Genomic DNA, 27,886 nt, shown 5'->3' with positions numbered 1-27,886 from the left:
GTGGTATCAAGCGCAGCCTATTGATCTGTCAAGAGCCGTGTTGTGTTGTGGCCTTGATCTCATCCCCACCTGTGCTTTGTCAGGTTGTAGTTGATGCTTGAGGGCGTCATTTATCAGTTTAGTCGGTAGCTGTATATTAAATACGATCCTCCTGTTGTAAAATGGCACCAAGTAACACAATCGGGTAATGAATGTACTCCCTTTATGGTCCTTAGCTGAGGCTCTTTGTGCATGTTAATGTATTGTATGGAGCTCCATGCTATTATCTGTATTTTCAGCTTTTCATATATTTTTTCTTGTTTGAGCCTGAAGATTGATACTTGACCTTGGAAACACGTACTGCACTGTATGTGGTAAACATACAAAATGCAAGGTCCACTTGCTTAATTATTCCCAGAGCTTTTGATTGAATCCCACAGCGTTCCTCAGTGAATGCAGGACAGATGGTCTGGGAATTGGCCTTGTGTTTTGAATATTTGTCACAGCTTTCATGTCATTTCCTAAATAGAATAGAAAGTTCTGTCCTACCAAATGATCCACATATTCCTGCAGTTTCCTGTATGCTTTTTTTGTTTTGATTACAAAGCTGTACATTAGAGCTGAAATTCACTGGTTTCAGCTTCTCAAATATGAATTTTTGCTGGTTTCTTTCGTCTTTTAAACTAGTTTACTAGCAGTAAACTGAATATCTTTTGGATTTAGACTGTTGGTCGGTCAAAATGAGAAATCTAAAGACATCATTTTAGGCTTTAGGAATTTGTAGCAGGATTTTCTGTCATTTTATAAATAAAACAGCTTAATCCCCAATAGAAACACTGCTAATTACACAGCTGCAAACTTAGCTTAGCAGTTTATCAGTAAAAACATTCCATGTCACATCCCTTTTTAGTTAGTTTCAGCTTGTGACCCCTGATCCTCTTTCAAAATGTCTGTATTGTTGGCATGTGTCGTCATGTTCCCCTCAACATAATCAATAGTTATGCAGTTTTATCTCCTGTTGCATTGAAAATCCACTTATCAAAGGGTTGATTGTCTGGCCTGTTTTATAGCTTGCCTATTATGCAACCTCCTTCTGAATATTCAAACGCAGATTATGTAATGGTTTACTTTCACTTTACACATCTTCATTTATGTAAAAGAAATAGTAAAGAAGTTGAACCAGATATCTCTGTAGATGCACTTGTGTGTCTGTATACACACAAACACACACACACACACACACACACACACACACACACACACACACACACACACACACACACATTCGATTCCCAGAGCCTGGCGTCCCTCTCAAAAACTCTTGGGAAACTTTCAGCTAACACCAGTTCAAAGGCTGGTTTAGAGGCCTCGGTCCCTCCGAGTTTTAAAGCCCCGCTGCTGGAAGCTCCCACAGTGGCTTCCTTTGTGCCTGTGTGACCAGCTCGCTCTGTATTCCTCTGTTTACTCCATGTATAATCCCCAGCCCAGCCCCTACCGAGGAGATGATGAAACTTCTGCTTCCAAATGTCCACTCTTTTTGTTGTGAAATGAATCCAGAATGATGCTAAATTAACAACTAGTGTGTTCTCCTCAAGGTCTCGAATCAGTCTAGTCAACGTTTATGATTTTTGTTCATAAGGGGGAACTCGTATAAAGAAGTGCGGAAGTAGCTGTATTGTGTTTCAGTGCCATTGCAGGCCCATTGATGAGCTTTTTGGGCACTGTACTCCTCATCATGTTTAAGTGTGGAAAAGTACTCTCTTGCTGTAGTTGCTGTTTTGTGTTTTGTGGTTTAAAAATGGCTGAGATGTACCGTGCAGGCTCCTTGGTGACTGACTAGTTCGTGCTGAGAGACTGAAGACGTGCAGGCGACAAACCAACCCCGCGGCCTGCAGAATATGATCTAATGATGTTTGTCAGGGTAACTGGCACTGGCACTGCTTGTAAATGATTAGGTCGAGCTTTAAAGCTGGCTCTCAGTTGACACTTGTTTTGCTTTGACTTAGGGTGACACAGGGAGAAACAAGTAGGTAACTCTGAGTGAGTGTAATGTTAAAAAAAGCACTTCTTGAAGGCTTAACTTCTTCTTTTAGACTCTCACATACTCTCCCTAACTGGCTGATACGGAACTACTAATAAACAACCGAGCAGAGTGTTCATTTCAGTGCAGTTAGTGGGGAAGTAGTACACAAGAACAATGGAATTTCCCCACAGGTGTATAATGGGTAACTTGAATGTCAGGTCCTTTTTATTGTTGGGTCACTGCCTTGGCCAGGCTCCAGTTTCAGCTTTTGTCACTAAGGTGAACAGAGGTACTTGTTTGTGTGTGCAGGTGGAGGGATTAGTCGAAGATGGGGTCTTGAATTCTGGAAAGATTCGGTTCTCACGTTGGAAATAAAAGGCTGGATTAGGTGTGAACGAACAAAGAGGAAGTTTCTTTGCAAAAACATTTTTTGCATAGGGTTTTTATTGCGTTCATTTTGTTTCCATGAGCAGTATACAGTATATTTTTGTGGTAAATGATTCTGGAAGAAGAAGTCCACTCTCACTCTGAGGTCAGAGGTCAGCTACAGAGCAGTTCCCCTGGAGCTCTTAGGCATTCACTGGCTGGGTGCCATATCCGGGGCCTCTTCTTTTGGACTACGACGAATTAATTTTCATCATCAATACATCTGCTGGTTATTTTCTCACTTAATGGAGAAAATGATGCCCTATAAATGTCAGAAAATAGTACAAACTGCCCGTCCCTATTTCCTAATGCCCAGAATGATGTCTTGGAGTCTGACCAACAGTCCAAAATGCAAAAAGATGATCACAATTGTTGCAGATTATTAGAATAGAATACACTTTATTGTCCCCGAGGGGAAATTTGTCAAGGACATAGTGCTACAATCTACAACACAAACATGTAACAGAAAAATCATTCTAAAATCAACATAAAAACATAAACCTAAGATCAACGAAGCATCCTAGGACACAAAAGAAGGACACACATGACAACACAGACAAACCCAACATCCTAAGAAGTACAGTAACTGTAATAATTAAAGTGCGAAGTACAAAAAGTGCTGATGTATTTATTGCACCCCTGCTCTGCTGTGCTAAGATTTACTATTGGAGTTCAGCAGCTTGATAGACGCTGGGATAAACGATAACTTTAGTCTGTTTGTTGCATATTGTCTGTATTCCATTCATTGTTGCAGCTCTACTCTTTAAGAGTCTGTTTGTGCACAGCGCCTTCACCATACTGTCGTTGTACTTCCAGCCACACAGTGACCTGCACTCTGTGGGTTTTTAGGATAGTCTACAAAATACCGCAAATTATACACCACCAGTTTTATTCTCCAGATTTGGGCAAAAAAATTCATTTCTCAGGCACATTTGGAGAAGACGTTGGAATCGGACAGCCCCAACAACCTGATGACGTACTGTATTTGGTCTTGACAAATGGACCTTTTAATGCTACTTAGCGGGTGACAGAGGATTTTAACCTGTGACTACAGAGAAAGATCTAACGAACTGTTGATCATGATGATGTCCAATAGGTCCCTAATGACATATTGATTAATGATTTATTGACAAGTAAGGATGACCAAATGTGTCTGAAATAAAGACACAAATAGCAATTTCACCTTGGAGAAAAGCAAAGAAAAAAGGAATAAGAGATTGCACTCGCATAGGAAATGACTGTTTGTATGTCGGGGCAGTTCAGCTGCATCTCATCCCTGCATTGCCCCCTGACTGTCTTCTAAAACATTCCTCAGCCGTGATGTCACCAACCGTCTGAGAGCATATTTATTGTCTGAGGTTGAGGTTTATCAAGTGTGGGATGGAGGTGGGGGTGCTGAAAAGTGTGTGTGTGTGTGTGTGTGTGTGTGTGTGTGTGTGTGTGTGTGTGTGTGTGTGTGTGTGTGTGTGTGTGTGTGTGTGTGTGTGTGTGTGTGTGTGTGTGTGTGTGTGTGTGTGTGTGTGTGTGTGTGTGTGTGTGTGTGTGTGTGAAAGAAGGGGGGGGGTGAGCGTCTTTGTGTTTTCTCAGACCGTATCTCATCTGCCCTACTTGTGAAGCTTTGATTCATGTCTGAACTGGTCTTAAACAGAGCTCTGTGTTTGGTTTGTAGGGAATCCCACCTTCATGTGCTGCAGCTGGAATAAGTGTGTGTCTAGCAAGGTGTGAGACATGTCTTGTCTGCTTCTTTGTGCATTGGCCAAACTCTAAAGTTTAGCTGTCATACTGTATGGGGCTGTTCTAGTCAGTGGTTTAAACACTCGTTTCATCATCCTGACCTATAAAGAAATCACCAGTGAAAACTCACTGATTAAATATCTTGTGGTTTTTACATTGTGCAAGGCCAATTTAACCTAGACTGAATAAACGTGGCAAGATTTTTGCACATTTCTTGAACTAATTAAGCACAAAGTTTCTCTCCAAGCTCAACAGTCTCTTACTCCACTTTTAATATGAGACAAATGTTGTATTTTCCCCACATTTCAAGGAACCTTTGTACCAGAAAGCAACTTGGCAAGGTTCATGAGGCATCTCATCTCTTATCGTTTTTCTCAAAAAGAAAACGGCATTTCACAATTCATATACAAAGATTATAGGAATACAAGTGCATACATTTAACAACACACAGACATGAAAAAAGACAAACTGCACCCTAAATAAAAAAATATAAAAAATACTTTTGCTAGGGCTGCACGATATGAGGAAAATATCCCATTACTATTATTTTGACTGATATTGCGATATGATTGATGAAAAATATGAATCATTTTTGCGAGGACTTGTACCAAACAAAGATCTTTTCTATAGTCTGTAGGATAGGATTTGTAGGCCGGGACGTCTCTGTAGCACCACAGTACTTCATTTGGAATGGTTTGACGCATATTTTGCTTTTTAACAAAGATTGAGATTTCGATAAAATTGCGATTAATTGTGCAGCCCTAATTATTTCCTTTCTCCTCCAGACGTCCTCCTGAAGCTCGAGAGCCGCTCACTGTTGCGTCCGTCACCATGGTGGAACCAGCCGACAGGCCGTCTACAGCCGGACAGAGGCTGGGCGCCCCTGAAAGTTTTGGGGTGTCCACCCTGGAGCCAGGCCTGCGTCCTCCAGCCCAGCCTCCAGGGCGACTAGTCTCCATCAGGGTCCAGATGCTCGATGACACACAGGAAGTCTTCCAGATATCGGTGAGTAATATGTGTATGGTGAATGTCTGCTGCACCCCCACATGAATGACTGATCTTTAAAAAAAAAAAGTTTAATAAAACCCAAGTGATGTGGTTTTCTGAGTGCTGATTTAATGCCGACAGGTCTCCCACCAGTTCTGCTGAGGCTTAAAATGTATTCTCTGATGGCATGTTTATAATCGGTAGTCCTCTATCTGTTACTTGTGTTACTATCTTCCCATTTTTATAAAATATATAACAAACGTACTGTGCATAGATGTATATTCTTCGTAGATACTGGCCAGTATTCACCCCGATCTGGCATCTAAAGTATTTTCATGTGTTTTGAATCTGCGTGTGAGCTTATGTGAGAGAGTGTGCTTGCATATAGTAAGTGTGCATTAGGCATGTGTTTGTCTCTGGCAGCTCTCCGGCTTCCTAATGCTGTTTAGAGAAAGGGGTCCTCTGAGAGGCTGCACAGGCAGCAGCTTTAATGACATCGGTGCTGCGGTGCTTTGGTATGTCAACTCCGCGTGGGAGTAGTCCTAAATTTCTGAATTAGTGGCTGCTGCAAGCTGACAGAGTTTGGTTTTGTGCCCTCCTCGGTGATTTGCATGCCTTTTAGAAAACCCAGCCGCTTGTATTATCAGCTTAGAATTTGGGGAGTTTTTGTGATGATAATTAAGAAAGATTTTAGCGAGTCTCACTGTCTTAGCTGGCTTGTAGAACATCCAGAGCTGCCATTTCAGGCAGCTGTAATTGGCTCTTCTGGAAATGCCAAGAATGTATGTGGTTGTTAGTGTGCCAGTGCCTTAAGATGTGTCTGTGGACAGTTTCACAGAGGGCTGGGATCTGGTGTCTGTGTGAGGGATGTCCTCTGCAGCATTTGTGTGTATGTGCGTGCATGTGCGTGTGCGTGTGTGTGTGTTTTTTTAGCTTTTCTCAAAATACTAAATTGATGTCTTCTCAAATTGATGTAAGAACACCGGGCTTGTGGTTCTCCACAACGCAGCAGTCCTCCTAATGACAGAGATCTCTTCCCCCTATCTTTTTCTGTCCTTAGTCTTTCACACACACACACACACACACACACACACACACACACACACACACAAAATGTCCAATCTCTGTGGAACATCTTTATACGTCACGGCTCAGACCACGGGAGAGCAAAATACTAATACTGCACTCACACACTATTGTTGTACAGGCTGAGAGTGTTTTGTTGCTGGTACCAAAGTGAAATGGGAACCAGCAGATGACTGGACTGGGAGTAATATTGAAGGGAGGAGTGACGATGGATCAAAGGATAACGGGATAGGAGGAAAAGAGACCTGAGCAGGAGTTGTGGAACGCTGCATTGAAAGTGAACGAAATGAATGACTTATAATGTTTTCCGTGCTTATCAAAGACCCTGTGAAATAATGGAGGCATTGTCTTTGTCTTGACTCACCTAATCTGTCTTTTTCCTGTTACAATGCCCGCCAGTGTATTTGGGCAGTAGGTGTAGTCTAACGTGTGAATCAACAGATAAGCCTGCAGCTCACACACTCAGGTTGGCACTCGATTGGGCATTTTGTTACTACAGGCGATTTCATTAACTGAGCCTGTTATCTTTAAACCTCAGCCAGGGGGCTGCAGAATAGGAGCAATACGTTTTAAAGATCCGGAACATAGGGCTCTTTATCATTAACTGTCACACTTTTTTTTTTACACTTGGAGTAACAATGTTGGCATGCCGTGGGGCTGTTTAAATGTTGCCATTGAGCTTGCCATGATCGATGATTGAACTTGAACCTTTTTTTTAAGGTTGATCGATGTTTGAATTTGAACCTTTTTTAGTCCATGTTTTAAAAGACTTTAAGACACAACATGGTGGGGTGGGAATCCCCACAAGCCCCACCATAAGATATTATCACAATACTTATGTCACGATACGATATTATTGCGATTTTAAACATAACGCCATATTCTGCGATATATTGCAATTTATAACCTTTCTTTCCAACTTCAAATTATGTCCCCAAAGGAAGTCGTTGTATCGTTAATCATGTTTTATCTAAAAAAGATAAATTTTTCTGTTTGTTCATCTCACTTTACTTTTTTTTTTTTTTTTTTTCTAGTACCAAAAAAGTTAAATTCCCATGTATATAATGAAAGATCGATACTTGGCGTCCGTGTATTCGTACAGTATTGTCACGGAAAATATCGCGATACTATGCTGTATCGATTTCCCCCCCACCCCTACACAACATGGCCTTTTTGTGCAAGATAGACATCATGTACTTTTCTTACATCATAAGTAGGCTTTGCTGTGATATATTTCAGCAGGGCAGATAGGCATGCACCGATTCATCTTTCTCTCTTCTGCTGCGTAAACTCAGGGTATTGGCTGGGAACAAATACTGATCCGATACGTACCATTCAAAACGTTCTGGTGCAACATGGGTCTTCAATCAAGTTTCTTGGATCCAGGTGGTTAACACTGAGGGCAACTCTCTGTGCTCGTGATATTTCTGGTGTTTATAAAAATCAGCTGTATCCTCAGGCCTTCGGTTGGGAATGTGGACGCACTCTATTAGCCAGATTCCCATGAGGGGTAACGTGGAATCCATTAGATCAAAAGGATATCCTGCAAAGTTTTATCAGGACTCTTCTGTTATTCGAGGCACAGAGAGTGAAAACCATTTAAATCTAATGCAGATTTCCCCTCTTATTGAATAACAGGAAAAATAGGCTATTCAGCTTCTGCAAATATATCCAATAGTAAAGCATTTGTTTATTGATAATTAATGTTTTTATTATTCATTTTCAGTATTTTTTTTCTTTGAGCTGACGTTGAGTAGATGTACATTGTGGGTATACATTACATAAATAAAACATCATGACAAGACATTAGCACACACTGCATTACTGGCAAACACACACACACACACACACACACACACACACACCCACACACACTTGGAAGCTTTATTATTAATGTGGAATGGTAGCAGCGTGGTCGAGGAGTGTGTGAGTGCAGAACGTCGTCGCTCACTCCCACCTGGTGAATAATTGAAGGAAGAGAGGATGTGCTGTTTGTGTGTCTGTATTTGCATGCATGGTGAATAATGGAGGATGTGTTACTACTTTGCTTTCAGTTGGTTTTAACTGTTTTGATGTGATTCAGTATCAGTGAAACCATTCACAGAGCCTATTTGTGGATTCTTCTCTTACCATTTTGACTGTCTGCATTTGCTTTCACTGTGCTATGAACACTTTTGACTAAGTCCTATTTGATAATTGATTTTATTACATATTTTATCCGTCAAAGCTGCTGTGTTTACATGTATGTCAGAGAGAAACCTTTGTTGCATGATTTGCCCTTGCAAGTAAAGCGTCCTGCCCCAGATTCCCTCAGTTTAGTGTGAGGTCACAGCGTGATTGAAGGGAATTTTCCAAAGGAAACCATTTTGGTTTGTGTGGTGGAGATTAATGAAACGCAGCGAAAAGGAACAAGTGACTGCACTTTACTGTAACTCACACCTGTTTCTAACGGGAAATATGAATTATTTTAGATACACTCCTTTTTAGTGAAAAGACCAGGATTGACTACCACCACATAGGATTCATCTGGTAATATTCTATACTTTGTTTTATCCTCAACAAAGAAGATACTAACTAACGAGCATGGATGTAGCTTATTCCTCAGTGCCATACCAGCTCCATTGTTGACTAAAAACTATTAAAAACACATTAATGAGCCACAACATGCACTGGTTGACATTCCTATAGTATGGCGATCATGGGCTGCAGCGTATACACACATACACCATCCTTATGCTGTAAATACTTACGAGGGCACCAAACAACAGAAAATAGTCTTCAATTGTCTCTTGAGTAACAAATTCTAGAAACTACAGTGCCCAGCTGTACAGATTTACTTGGGTTTGTGGTTTAGTACCACAGGCATGGTAGAGAAGAGACAGACAGACAGACAGACAGACAGACAGACAGACAGACAGACAGACAGACAGACAGACAGACAAAAATATAGAATTTAACTGATCCTTCACCTGGATCTGAGCCAGAACAAAATAAACTTGAGCCCTTTCAGAGAGACAGAGGTCAGCGAGGAAGAGCAAAAACAACGTGACAGTGAGTTTAAAAATGACATGTTTTGATTCTGTCAATTCTGGAAATATTGGAACAAGGATCCCCATCAGAGCTATGTTTTAAACAAAACATTTTTTCGTAGCCATTTATAGCCAATATCTGCACACCTCCTATTCTCTACTGGACCTCCATGATGGCACCTGCAGCTGTAGTTCACTGCAGATTTGTCATCTGCAACATCTTCATATTCCAGCTTTGACTTGGACCACATTATGGCAAAGATGAAATCCTGCTGATTCCCTGGAGAGCTCAGTTAAGCCTGTCCCCCATGGACCTGCCCTCACGATGCATATACTGTATATATTATAGTGGTTAAGACCTGGAGCCACATGTGCCCTGTCTGACAGAGCTTTCACTCTTGCATCCCATTTAGTCAGTCTCAAAAATGATATAATACTGAGGGAGCATGATGTTCTTTTATGCATAAATCAGTGGTGTATGATTGGTTGTAATTTGTCTTGTCTAGCATGATTACTTGACTGTGATCCCTGCAGGACCAGCCAATATATTCACACATCAAGACAGATGTTCTCCGTGAAGCTTTAAAAACAGATAGCAGGAGAGGCTGGCCAGGGGTGTGTGTGGGGGAGTGTGCCTGTTCAGGTGCAATAAGATCATAATGTTTTTTTGTTGTTGCATGATTGGATTATGGCTTTATGATCTGCATTGCTTTTGACCTTGTGTGTGCATGTGTCTAAAAGAGAGCTGGGGAAAGATGGGTGTGGGTGATAGAACCGCAATGTAAACAACATCATTTGATGGACTAGCAGTCCCCCAAGGCCTATAATAAATGAGCTACAAGTCCCTGGCCACATTATGCACAAACACACACACACGCTCACTCCTTAGCTCCGATGTGGAGCAGTTGACATTTCAAATGGATGGGCCTTTGTGCTGTCGGCTAGCTTGGGAGTGAATGACACATGTGGAGGGAGCAGATATTAAAGGAATGAGAAGGGAAGATAGCGAGTCAGTGACACCTTTTTTTTTGAAAGTGTCTGTCTTTTTAAAGACAAAGGGAGCAAAGGGGTATAGAAAGATCGGTGACATTTCTTTTTATTTCTTCCATAATGTTTGTTTCTCTCGATCTAAATGTGTATTGTCTTTAAGGCAGAGTCTCTTACCATCATGTTGTCCAAATGCTTTACCGGAGCTTTCTGCACATTTGTGGGTTAACTGTGTCTCATCCCACCCCCACAGCAGAGGTATTAATGTCTTATTGTTGTGCTTTCACAGCTGAGACCGTAGCTATTTGGCCCAAGCAAGAGCTGAGGAAATTAGTTTTAATTCAGCCTCCCATTTTTGAATTAGTATGCACAGAACCAGACTGTTATTGTGCCTGGAGTTATTTTTAAGTTTTGTGTTTGGACTAACAAACTCAGAAAAAGAGTCAGCTAGATTCCTCAAATTAAATTTTTAGATGTTTGTATGTCCTCTATTGCAGTATTTTGCCCTAAAGCATGTTAAAACTCATATCAATTCAGTTATTTCCACCATTTTTGTTTCTCATATAGAGTTGTTTTTTTCCTGATAGAGAGAGGATAAGCGATGAGAGTGTATTTTATAGCTTGGAGCCAGATTGTGCTTCTTTATGACTTCTAAAGTTGGCAGGAGTCCTGGCAGTTAAGTTGAAGTGGTTTGAATGTGTGGGTAGAGCCAAGGTGATGTTTAAGGATAGTAAAATGTAGTTATTTCAGGGTGAGGCTCAAACACTGGCTTTGTGATCTCTGCAAGTTTATGACCCATCGTCTCATGGCAGAGACTAGTGTTTTCTTCTCTTCTCTCTAGCTATCGAACCATCCCATGTTCAAACTCTTGCTTCTGATCTTCCAAATATTCTCCTTCCTTCTTTCTGCTTTCTTGGAGCGCTTACAGTACTAACAGTAGCTTTGGCAGGCCTCATTCATCATCGTCCGCAGAGACCTGCTCTATGTGTTGAAACCCCCAGTCCCTGCTCAATCCAGTACCGTAACATGCTAAACCTATATTGATGCTGTTTTTATGGACCCACAAGGGCCACATTAAACCACGTTATGTGAGTTTATAGGCCAATGTGCATGAACATGTACACAGTGAGTGCATGTGTGCATGCTACGACCTGCCCTGCAGTTCTACCGACTCTTAAGACTAGTTAATTCTAGTCCTATTCAAATAAGATTTGCTGATGTAATATCCTCCCCTTCATGAATGTCTCATTGATGGGAATGAACATGACTGAATAATGCATTTTTTTTATTTATTTTTTATCACTGAAATACATGGCTGATGCATCATCCTCTCCTCAGCACTGAGTCACACCACAGACTATTTTAAATTATAAAAATGTGTTTTTTGGCCTTTTCTGGTCTGCTCAACCCTTTCACCCGAACAGCAATTGGCCAGCCACAGTTTATCAACTAGGCACGGCAGTCTTTTAGGCAGTCTTCAGGCTTTTATTTAAAAAAATCTAGCCTTCTCCAGAGCTCCTGTTAAGCTTCTGTTACCATCTGGGTGCTTTTATTTTGGAGCTACAGCCTACTCCAGGGACCCTGGTAAGCTCCAGTTACTTGTTTGGGACTCTTATGTTCCCTCAGTCATGCTGCCATGGACACACGTGTGCGTGCATGCGGACACAGAAAGTTGAAGCTTGTGGCACTAAACCTTATGATATATGTGCCTACATTTAATGCTTCTAATGGTGACGGTAACCGCTGAGTGACTATTGGGTCAAACAGTTAATAGAGATGGTGTAATCATTTTGTTGTTATGTAAATGACTATTCTATATTTTGTATTCTGTATGAAACAAATGTCAGAATATCAGCCGTCGAAATTTTTCTGGGACCCTCTGTGCATGTCTCACACAGAGGAGTTGTGCTGTATTATGTAATGGTTGGCATTTACTGTCTCATTCCTGTGGTCCGAGACCTCAAGAGAGGGACTTGTGACTGTGGACTGACTTTCCTCTCAGCTACTTCTCCATATTTTTCCTTCCTTTAGCTGACCCTAAAGTTTGACCTGCCTGTGGAACAAATTCCATTACGTTCATTTCCTCATAAAGTATCATACTGTTAAAGTATAAAAAAAAAAAGCCAGGTTGAAAGAGATGATAATATTGCATTTTTCTTATCTCACCACTTTTCTGACATTTTGTGGGATTGATTAGGTAACACGTTAGAGTAAGACATGTAGCTGCAGTACTACTATTGCACGGTTTCAGCAGAGGCATGCATTCTCCTTTGCTATTAAGGTGGGTGTGTGCACATGGAGCCACGTGGAAGCATTTAGACGTGCTGAGTTCAAAGACAGGGTCACAGACGAAGCTGCCTCCGAGCTAGGAAGGAGTTGCTTAGTGAGTGGAAGACTATTGCTGATGGAGAAACAATTACTGAGAGATTGTTCCTGAATAGGGAGCAGTGTGGGCGTAGAAAATAAATGAAGAGGTCCCCGCTAAGGGACGAAAAAGAGCCGTGGCGTTACACTGACTGTGATAGAGAAAGAGGGGGATTGCAGCATTGGGAGAGAGAGAAAGATGCATACAGGCCCACATCCGTCTCCCACAGAAGCCTTTTGCAGTACGCCGACAGCCTGTGAGTGAGCGAGCAAACGCTGTCCGCTCTGCTTGGCTGCAGATGGATCCCTCTTTTTTGTAATTGCAGTGAATGAGGTCCCCAGTGAGAACTCGGAGGCTAGGCAAGCCAACAGTGGAAGAGCTGGGCCCCATTTAGGGTAATCACTGTACCTCTGTTTTACTGTGCCACACAAAACCACAGCACCAAATTGGTTTTGGTTGGTCACCAAATATATTTGTGGATTACAAGTGCACCTTTGGAGCATAGGATTGTGATGAAAATGATCACTGCAATGTTTACAAGTTTGTCTTGTCATTCCATTCTTACAGGTGGGATATAGATCATTTCCTGTATTTGATTGGAGTCGTTACACTTTGATTCTTAACGTGCTATAATAATATCTCAGCATCCTCGCCATCACAGCTACTATTCCAGTTTGGCATGGCAATACCTCAATGCTGTTGTTTTAAACACAATGGGAAATTAATCATCAGCCGCTAGCCAAATGCGGGTCGATTTATCATCACTACCAGACACCTTGGAGGGAAGCCAAAACTCATTTGGAGCTCCTGTTGGATTTGAAAAATGATTCTGGCTGAGGTAAAAAAAAAATAGTAGCTGCACTTGGGCATACATGTTGTTGTTGGATACAGCAGGACTTTAGCTTCAGGCAGCACTCCTGTTTTTCCTAATCAGATAATTCCCAGTGCATTATGAGATTTTGGCTTTTGATTTTCCCTCTCTTCCACCTGAAAACTAAACCTAATTCAATGCAGCAAGGCAGTGAGGGGGATCTCAAAAAAGTCAATATGGAGTAAAATGAACAATTTACTGTTCTTTCTCCGGTGTGAATTGGACAGGTCAGTGAGTTGTTTTTGTGGCTCCACTTTTTAGCTGTCTCTGCTGCCGTAATTCTGCACCTGATGATGTATAGTAGTAATAGTTTTTGTTAGGGTCTTCCCTTTGCATATGTGATAACGTGCTTTAGTTCTCCCCAGAAACACACCACCTATTTAATTATAGAAATTCAAGTTTTTGTATTTTGTATTTACTGTTTGCTTTTGGGTTGCATTACATTACTGTCCAACTGCAGTTTGGATGGCAGCAGTGAGTATGGAGAGGACTGACACTGAACTCAAGTGTTCAGTTCACTTTTTGATTAGAAAAGAAAAGCGTAAGTGGGCATGCAAAGAGTTTAGATAGCAGTTTAAACCCCAAGTGTCAGTTTCAGTATCCTAAATGAGATTTCTCCCCCTTAATAAGTGTTAACCATGGCTCCTTATGAAACCTTTCTAAGGCCTCGCTCAATCTCTGTCTCAAATCTGGACCGGGCCCTGTAACTTCACCCCTAAGTCTTTGGACTGTGTGTGTGTCTGTGTGTGTCTGTGTTGGGATCATGTTGAACTGGGTTGTCTTTCAATAGGTGAAGTGTCTTAATCTCTTTCCTCGCTCCCTCCTCGTCTCCGTTTTGGATGTTTTCCAGAAGCCTCAGTGGAATTCAATAGCGTCTCCCCTGCTGTGTCCCTGAGTCTCCAGCCGTTTGTTTCTCTGAGAAACTAGCAGGGGAATGTGGCCTGTAATGTGATGTTTTTTTTGTTTTTTTTTAAGATTATTTTTTTGGGGCTTTTCCACCTTTATTTGATAGGACAGCTAGGTGAGAAAGGGGGGAGAGAGAGGGGGTAAGACATGTAGGAAATCATCACAGGTCAGATTCAAACCCTGGACCTCTGCATCGAGGCATAAACCTCTCAGTATATGTGCGCCTGCTCTACCCACTGAGCCCACCCGGTCACGAGTAGTTTTGGTTCACCTTTCTCTTACTTTTATTATCACTCTTTTTCCCTCTTCTCTCAGACTTCATGCTCCTCTCTCTGTCACGCCATTTCATCATGCTCATCTCATCATTCCCATCATAATTCACTGCAGACTTCTGAGGGCACTGTTCCTTTACAGCCCTAATTGGGAATTTCCAATGATGAATCATTGTCACTACTTTGCTGGCTTTGGCTGATTTATGTGATTGAAGTGTGTTTATTCTTACTCTCAAATGCATCGTGAGTGAGTGTTTTTGGTGCTTTTTCCCATATCACTGCTATTCATTTTAAGTTGAGTGGCTGCAGAGATTGTAAAATTGGTGTTAATGATAATGTGTTTTTGATTGACATGCTTTGATGCCACTGACCTATCCAGTTTTAATTACATTGAAGATTTTTGACTGTGGCGTAATTAAAATGTTATTACTGACTTATAAATCCTCCTGGTATCCTCATAACCACATACACATATGTGTTTACTGCACGTCTAGTTTAATTATTCCACACCCTTTTTTTGGCTCATAAATCATCTGTTTCAGCAACACTCAAATCTTCAACACTCAAAACAAAATTTCGTGGCCTCTGTGATTTGCTTTAAATGGCTGGTTCTTAGCTGTGAGGAACCTAAAGCTCTTCATACAACTGCAGCAAAACTATCCACTATTTACTATTTTTTATTTATGATGCTGTTGGATTTTGTCATTCCTTTTTTATTTTTTATTCTTGGTCTTACTTCTATTAAGAAGAATATTATGCTCAATTTTTAAGAATTACAAATCCAATGATGCTTTGAAGACGTTAACTGCAAATATAATGTTATTATGGTTTCAGTTATACTGTGGCCTACAACTTGTCTGTATTCATTTACCATTGATGGCAAAATGGCACCTTTAGCTATTAGCAGTTATTTTTTGGCAGTGTACCCATGTATGTACAGAAAAAAAACTACCACTACACTACTTTGGTAATGAAGAAAACTTAAAAAACGGGAAGATTTTCAGGCAAGTTCTTGAGTTATAAGCAGCGTTTCTTTTCTAAGATCTATAAGTGGATTCATGACTTCTTGTATATGCAAAGGACATCAGAAAAAACATCAAAAAAAAAATATATATATCCTCGCAAAGTGTAGCTAACATTGATTGTGCGAATCGTGTCTGTGTTCAGATTTGACATATTATTGACATCACAGCAGCAAATGGGCGCTAAGGGTTTTAAAGTACCTTAATTGCCTTCATTAAATGTGTGTTATAGCCACTGCTGCTGCAACTAGTGATCTTTGCCTCACTTCCCTCCTCTGTGTTCAGTGTTATCATTGTATAGATAATGTCAGAATATCAGATAGCACCACAGGGTTGGCTTCCATTACTAATAATAATACATCTTTGGTATATAATGAACCAGTATTTAAAGTGATGGTTCGGAGTAATTCACCCTAGGGTCCTTTGCACCATGACCTCGAGCCAAAGACCCACCCAGAAGCTTTTTTTCTGGTGTACTTACAAACTTTCCAATCCATCGTTTTATGAGTGCATAACCTATTTGTACTACTTGTAGACGTTTGGTATCATTTCGGGCATTATTAGTGGGGTAACTTACAAGATACAAACGTGGGTCCATTAGCCCCTGCGCTAAGCTATTCAGCTGATAACGCTACTCTACGCTAACTCTCCCAATGTTAGACCCAGGTGAAAAAAGCTTCTGGGGGTGTTTTGGCTCGAGGTCATGGTGCAAAGGACCCTAGGGTGAATTACTCCGAACCATCACTTTAAAGCTAAACCATGGATAGGGATTGTCTTCCCACAGCAGCTACAAGTGTACTCACGGTACTGTAAGACACTTTAGATAAAAGCTTGCACCATTTCCATTTTATCATCCTGTGTCTCGATGGAGCTCCAGAGGCTTTTAGGAAACAAAGCAGCCCTGTTGCGAGATTTAAAGACCTCATTATTGCCCGAGGCGTAGTACAAACGTACCGACCACCATCCTACACAAGACTCCAATTGCTTTTTTTAATGGTACAACATTGTGCATGTGTTCCCCTCTGCTGCTCAATTTAATTGTCTGCCTCAAGTATGCTGTGAACACGCACACACACACACACACACACACACACACACACACACACAGCACACTGAGACACACTGTTATCTTCATAGCAGCCTGTAGGCATTTTTAACCTCCCCATCAGGGGCTGTTGCCAGTTTCATTTCCCACAGTGCCTTGCTGTCACTGCTGACAATGCGAGCAGGTATTTTGCCAACATGCTGTTTATTCAACAGTCCAGTTAGAGGTGTGTGTGTGTGTGTGTGTGTGTGTGTGTGTGTGTGTGTGTGTGTGTGTGTGTGTGTGTGTGTGTTGTGTGTGTGTTGTGTGTGTGTGTGTGTGTGTGTGTGTGTGTGTGTGTGACCCTGAGTCCTCTCCCTTCTGGAGGAGCTGGCTAGGTTAAGCCGTTTAACCTAATCTGAACGAGAGAATGTGATTGGTGGACAGTTGAGGAAGGAGGAAGCCTATCCCAGCTGTCCTGCTATTCAGTGGTATGTTCTTACTCTTTTTTTTCCTTGAGGCGAAGTTGTACTGTTTAGGCTCACAGCATTCTTTAGCCTCATACCAGGGTGATATTGATGAAGTACAGGTACTAAAGTATGAGAGTACCTGAGTTCAAATAGGGTGTATTAGGTCATGAATTTGCATAAAACCATATAAATGATAGCCATACAAATCTGTTCCTTTCCTAAATACCCCATCTTTCAAGATGGTATATTGGCACCCACAGGCTATAGGGAAAACATTTTCCTAACTCTGACATAAACTGAGCAGTTGCTGTGTTAACCACTGTACAGCACACAGTGGGGATGAAGAACAACGGTGGGGGGGGGGGCTTTGTGATTCCTCATTTGAGAAGTTGCTTTAGGCAGCGTCAAATAAAGCTGTAGCATCAGTTCTAAAGCTGAAGAAATAGCACTCTGACAATGACTTTAACATGACACTATTAAACCAGATTTTATGGTCTACTTTGTAGCATGTGTGTTTAGGCTGTTAAATATTGCAGAGACTCAATTATTTTAAGGCTTGGGGAACCACTGCTCAAGTGAATGTTCTGGGACAAAATCATAGCATGCATACTAACGAATAAAGCAGAAAAAAAATCCGTAAGAAACTCAGCTTTAGATTCAAACTCTTCCTAAGAATTTCTGTAGCTGTCTTGACGTTGCTGTAACTCAAGCTGTGTCCTCTCTGTTGATTTTTGGCCCAGTGACCTGCAGTTTAGCAGCAGGACACGACCTACTCTCTGGTATGAAACCTTCAGAATTTCATGATAAGGTAGGTTGACCGTGAAAATAAAAGAACCTACAGATTTACAGCTCAAATTCCACCTTATTACGCACACTCACGGCCAGGGAGGAGTTGAGTTAAGGTTCAGTTGATTCCCTGGTGCTCTCTCAGCAGGTTCTAACGATCTCTTTTATTTTCAGTCTTCCCATATCTCTCACTTCTCTCTCTTTGTCACATAACCTTGAATTCAGCACACTTTATTTCCAATAACCAACCGATGGAATCCCAGACATGTTTCTCTTTAGAAAGGTCCATTTCTGGGCTATTGCTGCTAAATTGTGAGTAAAAAAAACAAACATCCAGTAATGGTACAATTTTAATACCTCAAAGTAATAACACATTCTTCTCTCATCTGCCTGACAAAGATCCCTGCTGGAATTCATAGCAGGGGACTGAAGCAAGAAACTGAACAGCTTTGAGGTGTTTCTTTTCCGGTCTTTTCCCCCGCAGAGAGTTCTTATCATCGGTCTCACCCATCTGGTTTCTATCTCTGTTGACATTAGTCTGAGTGCAGGACTGCAGAGAAGTACCTTTCAAACATCCCCTTACTTTACGCCAGTTTGCCTCAAGTCATAATCTTTTATGTCTTGAAACTTGTTTTGAAAATCACAATTCTGCAGGGGCAGTAAGATATCTTGATTATAAATTTCCGGAAAGCATGAGTAGTCTTGATATTTCCCTTTCCAAGTTTATCATTTTTGCAGTGGGGCGCATCAACCAAATGTAATCTATCATAACCCAAAGTATGAATACTACAAATGTCATGTGCATCCGTTTATTGGGCTGGGGGGGGTCATAGGTCATTTGTATCAGTGGCGCTGTGGGGCTCTCTGTAAACCCTGCGCACACCACGGCAGATTGTGAGAATATTTTACTTGGCCATGGTTTGCAGGGCAAGACCGGATCCGAAGAAAGGGAGAGTGAAGGAAAATTTTGGAAGACAAACAAAATAATGAATAGGTAAAATATGTCTGTCACCTTTTTATATGGTAAATGGAAAACTGACTTGAGAGAATATGAGAGTGAGATACAGATTGAACTTTAAGCTATGGACACAGACATTACTGGTGTGACTGCTTTACTAACTTGCCTGGGAGAAAGATAGAAAGAGGCCTGTTACTTTAATTGATGCATTTTCATTAGCCATTCATCTCTAACATAAAGGAAGCATCGGCCACAGATAAACAGTGACAATAGGAGAGAATAAAGACTAGAGAGAGAAAGTGAAGTGAAATAGATGTAGGTTTTCTTAGATCTCAAGGGGCAAAAGGGCGACTGGAGAGTAGAATAGAGTGAGCAATTACTTTGAAATACAACATTCCAGTTGAGCCAGCATGAGAGAGGTCTTGGATTAAAAGGAAGTAGGACAAGATGTGTGTTTGCTGAATCTAGTAGACAAGAGATCCAAAGAAAAAAGAAAGATAGGAACATCTTCCCTAATTGCTAATCAAATTGCATTGTATTATTAAGCTCAATCCGACACGTTTTCAGTTCTGTGGAGCAGTTTTGTAAATGTACAATCCGTGTTTGCTGCCACAGTCAAGTCCAGCCTTGTTTATTGTCAGTAGCACAAACCTGAAACACTCACTGTGTGGGATCTACCACAATCAACGTGCCATGTGACCATAATGTATATTTTTATGCTCAGTTGTGAAACACAACCCCTCCTAACATACATTTAGTTTCAGGGGCACCACTATAATTGAGTCTAGATTGCTGCAAGAAAAGGTCAACAGAAAGAGGAAGCAAGTTGCCACAGCTGCAGAAAGCCCTTGTGACTCTCACTTGCTGAAAAAACAACCAATTATTTGGCTGCAGTGCACCGTCCCATCAATAAAAATGTGTCATGTTTTCCTCATTAGCTGTGTCACAAACAAGAACGTTGACATTTTTCCAAGGACACACTGAAAAGATGCAAATATACATGCTGGTTTGTGTTTCTTTTCCCACGTCTGGAGATATTTTGATGACTTCTTAAGGCTCTACTTGTCCTTTCTGGAAGTAGTTTTTCAGCTTGGATGATGATTGCCAAGCTTGGAGCCAGAATCCACTGATGGACAGTTGGTTGTCAAGGCTCACTGCTAGACCTGCTAGCCTTCTAAATATCTTAAAATACAAGAGCCATGTTAGTGTGGGGCATTCCAATAGGACAGCTGTGTAAAACTGGACCCTGCCTTAAATGACATGCTCTTGGCCTTTTCAGGCTGATTTCTCAGTCCAGAGTTGCAGCAGGAAAGTCTGACTTCAAAAGCTTTTTCAGACTCTTTAATTGTGTGTCTGCATGCGAGTATGCATGCCAATGAATGTGACACTGTGTGCCTATGCTACAGAGAATGTGATCAGTACGTCCGGGTTTGCAGAGCATCATTCCACTTCTGCTAGATAAGACAAAAATCACGTTCCAAGATAAAAATGTGTCTGTGTGCAAGTGAGCTAGCACAAGTGTGTGTTTCTGGCTGACTAAGAAAGGCTCATTGATGGTAGTTGCTGAATGAAGTGATTGTGATTTGAACTGAAAGGACCTCAGTCTGGGCTCCACAGGGCCCAGTCTGCTCTGCTCAGCTGAAAAATGTAGACACATACACATTGGTTATTTTTATACCTTCAAATTCTCAATATATGAACTTGTAGAAGATTCCCACTACCCCAATTTGATACCCAGTAAGTGCAACACCGAGCCTTTTTTTTTTTTTTTATTCCCCTATTTTATTATAAACAAAACCTATATATATCTTGTTGGACCTCGGCCGGGTGACCACTTCCTCTGCTGAAACTGTTGCCAAGATGAGAGCAGATCATGAGAACAGGCTGTTCCATTTTAAGTGCCACTTTAATATAGTAAGCAGCATTGGCTTTGGTTTTGAAAAGTTTACAGCTCGAACAAACAGACCCTAACTACCTGTCACAATCACACATTGTCAGGTATTTAGTTTGAAACTCTGGATTGTAAAATGTGACCACGCTAAGCAAGGAAAAGTGCAGTTTGTGCAGGGAAGATTTAGTTTGATGAAAAAAGATGGCTTCACCCCGTTAAACTAAGGTGAATCTGAAGCCTCTTAAAGTCAGTACAGCACATGAGAGCAGCTTTATCTACCTGTTAAACCTTTAGACGGTCCACCATAGCAATGTCTGGAATTAAGTGTGACATTTAAATACTAAAAATGTCTGCTCGATAATAGATTTTATTCAAACAATTCACAAAAACTGCTGTTTTGACTGCCCGAGTTTCCCCTTATCTGTTTCCAGGGCTGTTATTTCTATCCAGAAAGTGCCAGAAGTGTCACAAAATAAAGTACAAAGGACAGGAGCGTCTGACTTTTCCAGCAAAACTTTCCCTGTGGAAGAGATAAATGACATCCCTTCCGCTACCAGAGAATCCTTGACCTTTTTGATCTTGACCATTTAAGACACGACCATCGCTAGATACAAAGTTGGCTTACATTGCTAGTGAGGGGTGATTAGCAACTGAGCGGTCAAATCAGAAACTTGCAGGAATTATCTCAGATAACGGGAAACTATGACTGTAAGTGAAAGGTTTACACAGTATTTTGAGTCCTTTTCTGACACAGTAATAATTAATCAGTGCTATAGCCCCAAACAGGATGAGATAGGCCTGGGTGTTTTTGTTTCACCACTCCTAAACTTCTTCTCTACATGTATCACTTTTGAGATTATCAGGCTTTACACGTTTCATTTTCTACACTTTACTTTGAAGTCTGAAGCCGACTTCTTTCTTCACTCGGTTTTCCAGTTTCGGTGAACTTGGCCAGCTACTGTTTGTTGTTTTTAAGAGGGTTTCTTCAGTGTCCAAAAAAGAGCTAAATCTGAGCACGCCAATTGGGTTTAAAGTCAGTTTGGGCTTCTGCTTTCCTCACTTTCCAGCACTTCTGCTCTCACCTTTTCATTACAGCTTCTTTTCACACCGTTGAGGTTAAAGTTAACTCTTTTTTCAGACACGATGCTGTCAGGTTGGGGACACGCGTTTGTGACGGCCGTGTTATTCTAGTGGTATTGATACTTAAAGATTTCACCACCATTTCCTCAATAACATTGCCCTCTGCATTCCAGTGTCTTACATTACTTGAAAGTGATATGGGATATCTCCCCGAAGCGTGCACACAGGCTTACTGTAGTTATTGGAGAAGGGTTTGCTGATATTAAAGGAAATTGCTTTTACCCAAAATCTTCCTCCAGTCTAATTAAGTTCCTCTTGTGCGACGTGATGTGCTGCACCTAGGTTTCCAAACGTTTTCAGCTTCTTGCTCGTGCTTTCCTGTTGTGTGTCCTCTCCTTTCCTGTGCAGGACTGTGATTTGCACCCCAAAGAAAAGTAGAAAAAACACATGGCTGATATTGACGTCTTCTTGACGTCATCTTACTGAAGTAAAAGATACAAAAATACAATGTTTTGTTTGTCTTTTTCTGTCCTAATTTTCCTCTTTTCATCAGTCTGTAGAGTCTAGATCTCTAAGGCCATACTGTGCTATCTTCCTCTTCTTGGGTCACATCACGATGAAGCTCCTGTGTGTCTCCTCCAAGCCCAGCATTGTTTTCAGAAAACTGGACTCTGCATTGTTGAAGTTGGACATTTCGTAACAACGTTTCTATGCAAGTCTTAATAAGGCAAATTTAAAATGTGCATAGTTGACTGAAAGTACTGTTTAATAAAAAAAAAGTGCAAGTGGGGGACAAAGAAGTTTTTTACACAAATAAATGCAGACAAACCAGCTCCTAGATTCTCTTTAACCTGTTCCTCCACCTCCTCTCCCCCTCCCCCCTCTTTACCTCCTTTTAAACCAAGATTACCACTACCCAGGGATCCCTGAGCTTTGCTCGGGACTGTGGCATCCATCAAGTCGAGCTCGCAGTCTCTCTGTCATAACATGCACACGGGATGGCGTTTAGTCAGTTTGTATCTTCGCTGTCTGACTGACAGCAGAATAACTACCATTTTTGTTTCTAGAGGCCTGGAGTGCGTGCGTGCGTGCGTGTGTGTGTATGTGTGTGTGTGTACAGGGGCTGGGTGTGTCCCTACAGACAGGCTGACCACACAGAAACAGATGGACACACACACACACGGTAGCCAGATGGTGACAGACTTGGCTCACACCTTGGCCTTCGCCGCTCTGATTCCTCTCCTCCTCATTTTTCTTCTCTGCCTTGTTTCCTCTCTCCCTCTATTACTTTCCAACTACAGTGTAGTTCACAACTGCACATGCTTGGTTTTTTTTTACGTTATAAGTACTTTAAATTATCTGCTATGTCCTGCTATTTGTAGCAGTTTGCCTAAACAGAAAGTATAAAGACGAGAGATGAGCCAATGTGTATGAGTAATAGTGGATCTATTATAATTACATCTGCCTGTCAAATTTAATGGACGTTTTCCATCAAACAACAACATACTCCCTTGACTAGAGCCTCGCCAGACTCACTGAATGTATAATAGTACGCTGTAACTCTTCAGGGTGGTATCATTTAGCTTGAGCTGCCTCGGAGAAAATTATTCTGGGCTAATTTTGGGGTTTGGTTCCTCGTCTGTGTCTATTTAGGAAATCCCAAATTCTGTAGAAGAGGTTGTTTGGTGCTTGTAATGCTCCTGCTGCTGAATGAGTCCAGACAAAACCGTGCTATATACAGTACATGCTAACAAAGCAATGCTATCTGCATTGCCAGCATCAGTTATAGCTGCATCATTAGACAGAGAGAACACATACACACACACACACACACACACACACACACACACACACACACACACACACACACACTTTTCCAGGGGTGTTATGGTTGTTTCTGAACACTCCCAGCTGAGCCTTAGCCTCCAGCTATTCATTAGACCCAAACCTGAAACCTAGACCACACATCAGGTCAAAGGTCAGTGGCTCGTTAAGTCAGGAGAGGCTTGTTAAAAAGGAGTCAGGATTTTTCAGTGCACCTCACCTTGCTTACCGGGTTATTTTTTAAATTAGACATATTTGAAAAATAAAGTTGATGACACGTGTGGAGACTTATTGGGTTTAAATCACTTCCAGATAACATTTGAAAAAGACTTGGATCTCCTCTCAATTCCATTATCAGCACTCCCCTGATGAGATGCTGTGTGACATTGTGGCATTTGCATTACTTTCCTTTCCTCTTCTCACCTCCCCTGTCCTCCAGTTTCATCTTTTATTTTTAATCTAATTTGCTTTTTTCTCCCCCCACCCCTGTTCTTCTCTTGCAGCAACGTTCCCCCGGCAAGGTGCTGTTTGACCTGGTTTGCGTTCATCTCAATCTGTCAGAGGGAGACTATTTTGGACTGGAGTACCAAGACCACCGCAAGATGACGGTGAGAGGCAGTGGTATTTATTACCATATATTCTGTTTTGCAGAATATCTAGTATATATTAGTAAATTATAATGTCTTTGTGACCTTTGCCTGCAGCTACAACCTAAGGGGAAACGTTTAACGGAATCTTTGTCTTGTTTGTCGTCTAGTTTAAAACCTCATGACTTAGGCAGATCTACTTTTATCATCTACAATGTTTCTACAGTAGGGAAAAGACCCCAAAAAATTATCTTTAATAAAACATAAAAAAAAAATGTTTCTACAGTATAGACAGAGGATTTTCCTAGTAGAATCTGCATTAGTGCGTAAAAAAGCTACTAATGAAGGAATACTTCAGTGTACTCAAACACTGGACTCTCGTGGCCAGGGTAGCTGAGTTGGTAGAGCAGGCGCGCGTAAATATAGAGGTTTATGCCTCGACGCAGAGGGTCCAGGGTTCGAATCTGACCTGTGACAATTTCCTGCATGTCTTCCCCCTATCTCTCCCCCCTTTTATAGCTGTCCTAGCCATAAAAGGCAGAAATGCCCCCCCCCCAAAAAAAAAAAAAAAAAACACTGGACTCGCACTGTGCAGTTCAGTGCCACAGGCATGAAAGCATGAACAAATGATGTAATGCTGAAGACATAATGACAACATTGTCAGAACACATACACAGGAAGATGACGCAGACGCACACCTAAATACATGAAGCTCTACATCAAGTAGATAACCACAGCATTTCTTATCTTGGTATAGATAACCCACATTCAAAATATACTCCGCTACATAACAAAAGACATCACAAGCAGCTTTGAGGCACAAACTTTATTTTACTGGTCCATAGTTTCTAAATATTTTCTTAATAATGTCCAAGAGGTTCCCTGGAAAGAACTGTTATTTGAAATTTATTATAGGGAATTTCTTTCACTTATTAAACTGTAACTAATTTCTAGTGTATCCTAGATACAGATACTACTAGAGTATTTTGCTTTTGTGCAAAGCAAGTCAACAATCCAACAACAATAAATGACAGAACAAGGAAAGTCTTATATTTCCAATTATTAGTACAACAGTACAAAGTTATTTCTAGGAAACCTCAGAAGAAATTAGTGGAAATGTCTGAATTGTACTGTAAGGATTTGACATGTTTATATCATATAGAGATTTTTACACCAACCAAAGTAAACCTAAACCAATGATTTTAGTATCAAAACTCATTGCCATTTATGTAACATTTGGAGTGCAAATTAAAGGTGCTGGAGGTAGGATTGTGAAGATCCAGGACTTAGCCAAAGAATGTGAACATTGACAACTTCTCAGTCCCTACCCTCTTTCAGGTGAAGCCCAAAACGGTCTCCTAAGCCCCTCCCCCCACAAGGGAGAATGAATGCGTGTGCATGAGCCGTGATTGGCACACAGTTAGACACCCCCCCGGCCCTGATTGGTGCATCTGAACAGGGAGTTGTGGATTTTTGCAAATCGCACTACAGGCTGTAGGTGGTGCCAGAGGAGCCGGATTCTTTTTTTTTAATTACCTGCTTTATGTAGTTCTACTGGAACATAGGGTCAGTGTCAGCAAATATGACAGAAAGTTAGTTTTATAAGACTTACCTACTGCACCTTTAACTAAGGTGACACAGTCCCAGCTCAAATTATGATTATTTCTAGATGTTGTGGTTATGGCAGTCCTTCTGATATGCCACTATGCTATTGAACTATTAAACCAACAATTAGCAGAAGGACCACAGTCATTCTCACTGCAGAATTTTAGGAGAAAATCCTCAAGTGTCAGTCTTTGATGAACAGTACTTATAGTCAGGTTGCGATCTGTCCTCCATAGGTGTGGCTGGATCTGCTGAAGCCGACACTGAAACAGATCCGACGTGAGTATTTTCAACAATACTGATTTAAAAACCCATTTACATTATTCTGTCTTACATTTGAGTGTCTCTGCAGTGAGAACAACCAGCCATGCCTCGTAAATTACAGTCATTTAGTAAACATTAGACACAGATGAACTCAAATCGTTGTAAATCAGACACCAATTTCTTCCTTAATAACCATCTCCTCCTTCAGGGCCTAAAAACACCATCCTTCGTTTTGTGGTGAAGTTCTTCCCCCCTGACCACACACAGCTCTTGGAGGAGCTGACTCGGTAAGTCTTCTCCACACAGTAACCACACCTATCTGAGGAGGAACTTTGTAGATTAAAAGACATGTTGTTTTGCTTTTGGTTTTCTGTCTGGCCAGAATGTTTTTCAGTCCTTTTTTTAGGAGGAGTTTCACAGCTGTGTCAGAACATTTAGCAGAGGTCCTGTTACAATATCTTTCCATCTTCTTTTGTACTTTTTGTTGTCCTCGGTCAGCCACTTACCAATTATAACACTTTTATATCCTCATGCCATAACATCAAACAAGATTTTCTTTTCCTCTTTGGACCCAAACCAAAAAATGAAGTCATTCATCTGGGAACAAGGCTGGTGAAAACTTAGTTCTCCCAAACCAGCTGAAATCAGATGAATGCTCTGACCACTTTTGATCCATAGTTTGGGTTTTTATTGTGAAAAAAAAGACTTACGATTGTCACTCTGGAAGATATATTTTGATGTTACAGTAATCTCAGACACCCAGCTGTATCTGGAGAAGCATCTCTTTTTTTTCTTCTTCCTGTTAGCATTCAAAGATGAAATCATATAGGACAAATGTTCCACCTGTTGCCTCCTTTTCAACTCCTTGTTATAAATTATCAGCCACCATCTTATCTGCCTTTTTGTTTTGTTTAGTCTGACAGAGCCAGACCGCACAGTCTGTAAGCTCATTCAGGACTTCAGCTACAGTACAGCACCATTTTGCATCACCTAACCAAAACATTTGAGCTGCTGCCACATTTTCCCATGATGCTGTGTTTCCCTCCGTCTAACTGCCCAGCTGGGTTAACTTGAGACCAGAGCCAAGCAGGAAGCGAGCCTCCCATCTGTGAGGGGATCTCTTGAGATCGCATAAAGTTACAATAAAACCCCGGTTTTAATACTATTTACAGTCCGCAATAGCCATTTAGTTTATTTACATTCTGAAATGACCTCTATATGTATGAGGATTTTATTGTTAGTGGCAGGGTCAGCCCTTCCAGTTCTCGATTTAAATTGCCCTCATATGTCAGAATCTCTGCAGAAATGTAAGACTTTTAAAGACCGCTCCTAGAAAGCATAGAACTATTTATTATTGTAAAACATTTTTAGTACTTCCCAGCAGGATTTCACAATCGGTCCTTATGCGTCTTGAACTCACATAAGTAAGACCTTTTTTATCAGGGAAACTGAATTCAGTTTAAGACTTTTCAAGACTTGCAGATACACAGAGGGATTCACAGGACACGATGCATTCATCAAAAAATTTTTTTATAACCTGTCCTGCCCTGCAGTTTGGTATACAGTATGAGGAGCTGAATACCTTGTTGTGCCAAACAGAGTTTACTTTAACAAGAGAGTTTTAATATGCTCCTTTGTTTGGTTTATTATTTATTTAGTTATGTTATGATTTGTCACAGAGCCGAACAGGGGGACAGAAATGGGGATGGG

The 27,886-nt window shown here is 41.1% G+C and overlaps 1 protein-coding gene across 5 annotated transcripts in view; it reads left to right on the top strand.

The window, feature by feature from the left end:
• Positions 1-27,886, top strand: part of LOC120554449 (FERM, ARHGEF and pleckstrin domain-containing protein 1-like) — a 58,151-nt gene that overhangs the window by 1,470 nt on the left and 28,795 nt on the right. For all 5 annotated transcript variants that reach the window (XM_039793335.1, XM_039793337.1, XM_039793336.1 and 2 more), the window contains exons 2-5: positions 4,948-5,167; positions 24,224-24,328; positions 26,149-26,191; positions 26,385-26,463. In XM_039793335.1, coding sequence (XP_039649269.1) covers positions 4,994-5,167; positions 24,224-24,328; positions 26,149-26,191; positions 26,385-26,463 — 401 coding nt within the window. In that variant the 5' untranslated portion in view covers positions 4,948-4,993. The remainder of the gene's footprint in view (positions 1-4,947; positions 5,168-24,223; positions 24,329-26,148; positions 26,192-26,384; positions 26,464-27,886) is intronic.

This window comes from Perca fluviatilis, chromosome 24, assembly GCF_010015445.1.
Source record: "Perca fluviatilis chromosome 24, GENO_Pfluv_1.0, whole genome shotgun sequence".
Classification (NCBI taxonomy): domain Eukaryota; kingdom Metazoa; phylum Chordata; class Actinopteri; order Perciformes; family Percidae; genus Perca; species Perca fluviatilis.
Note: the sequence above shows the minus strand (reverse complement) of the source record. Positions and strands in the feature narration are given on the sequence as shown.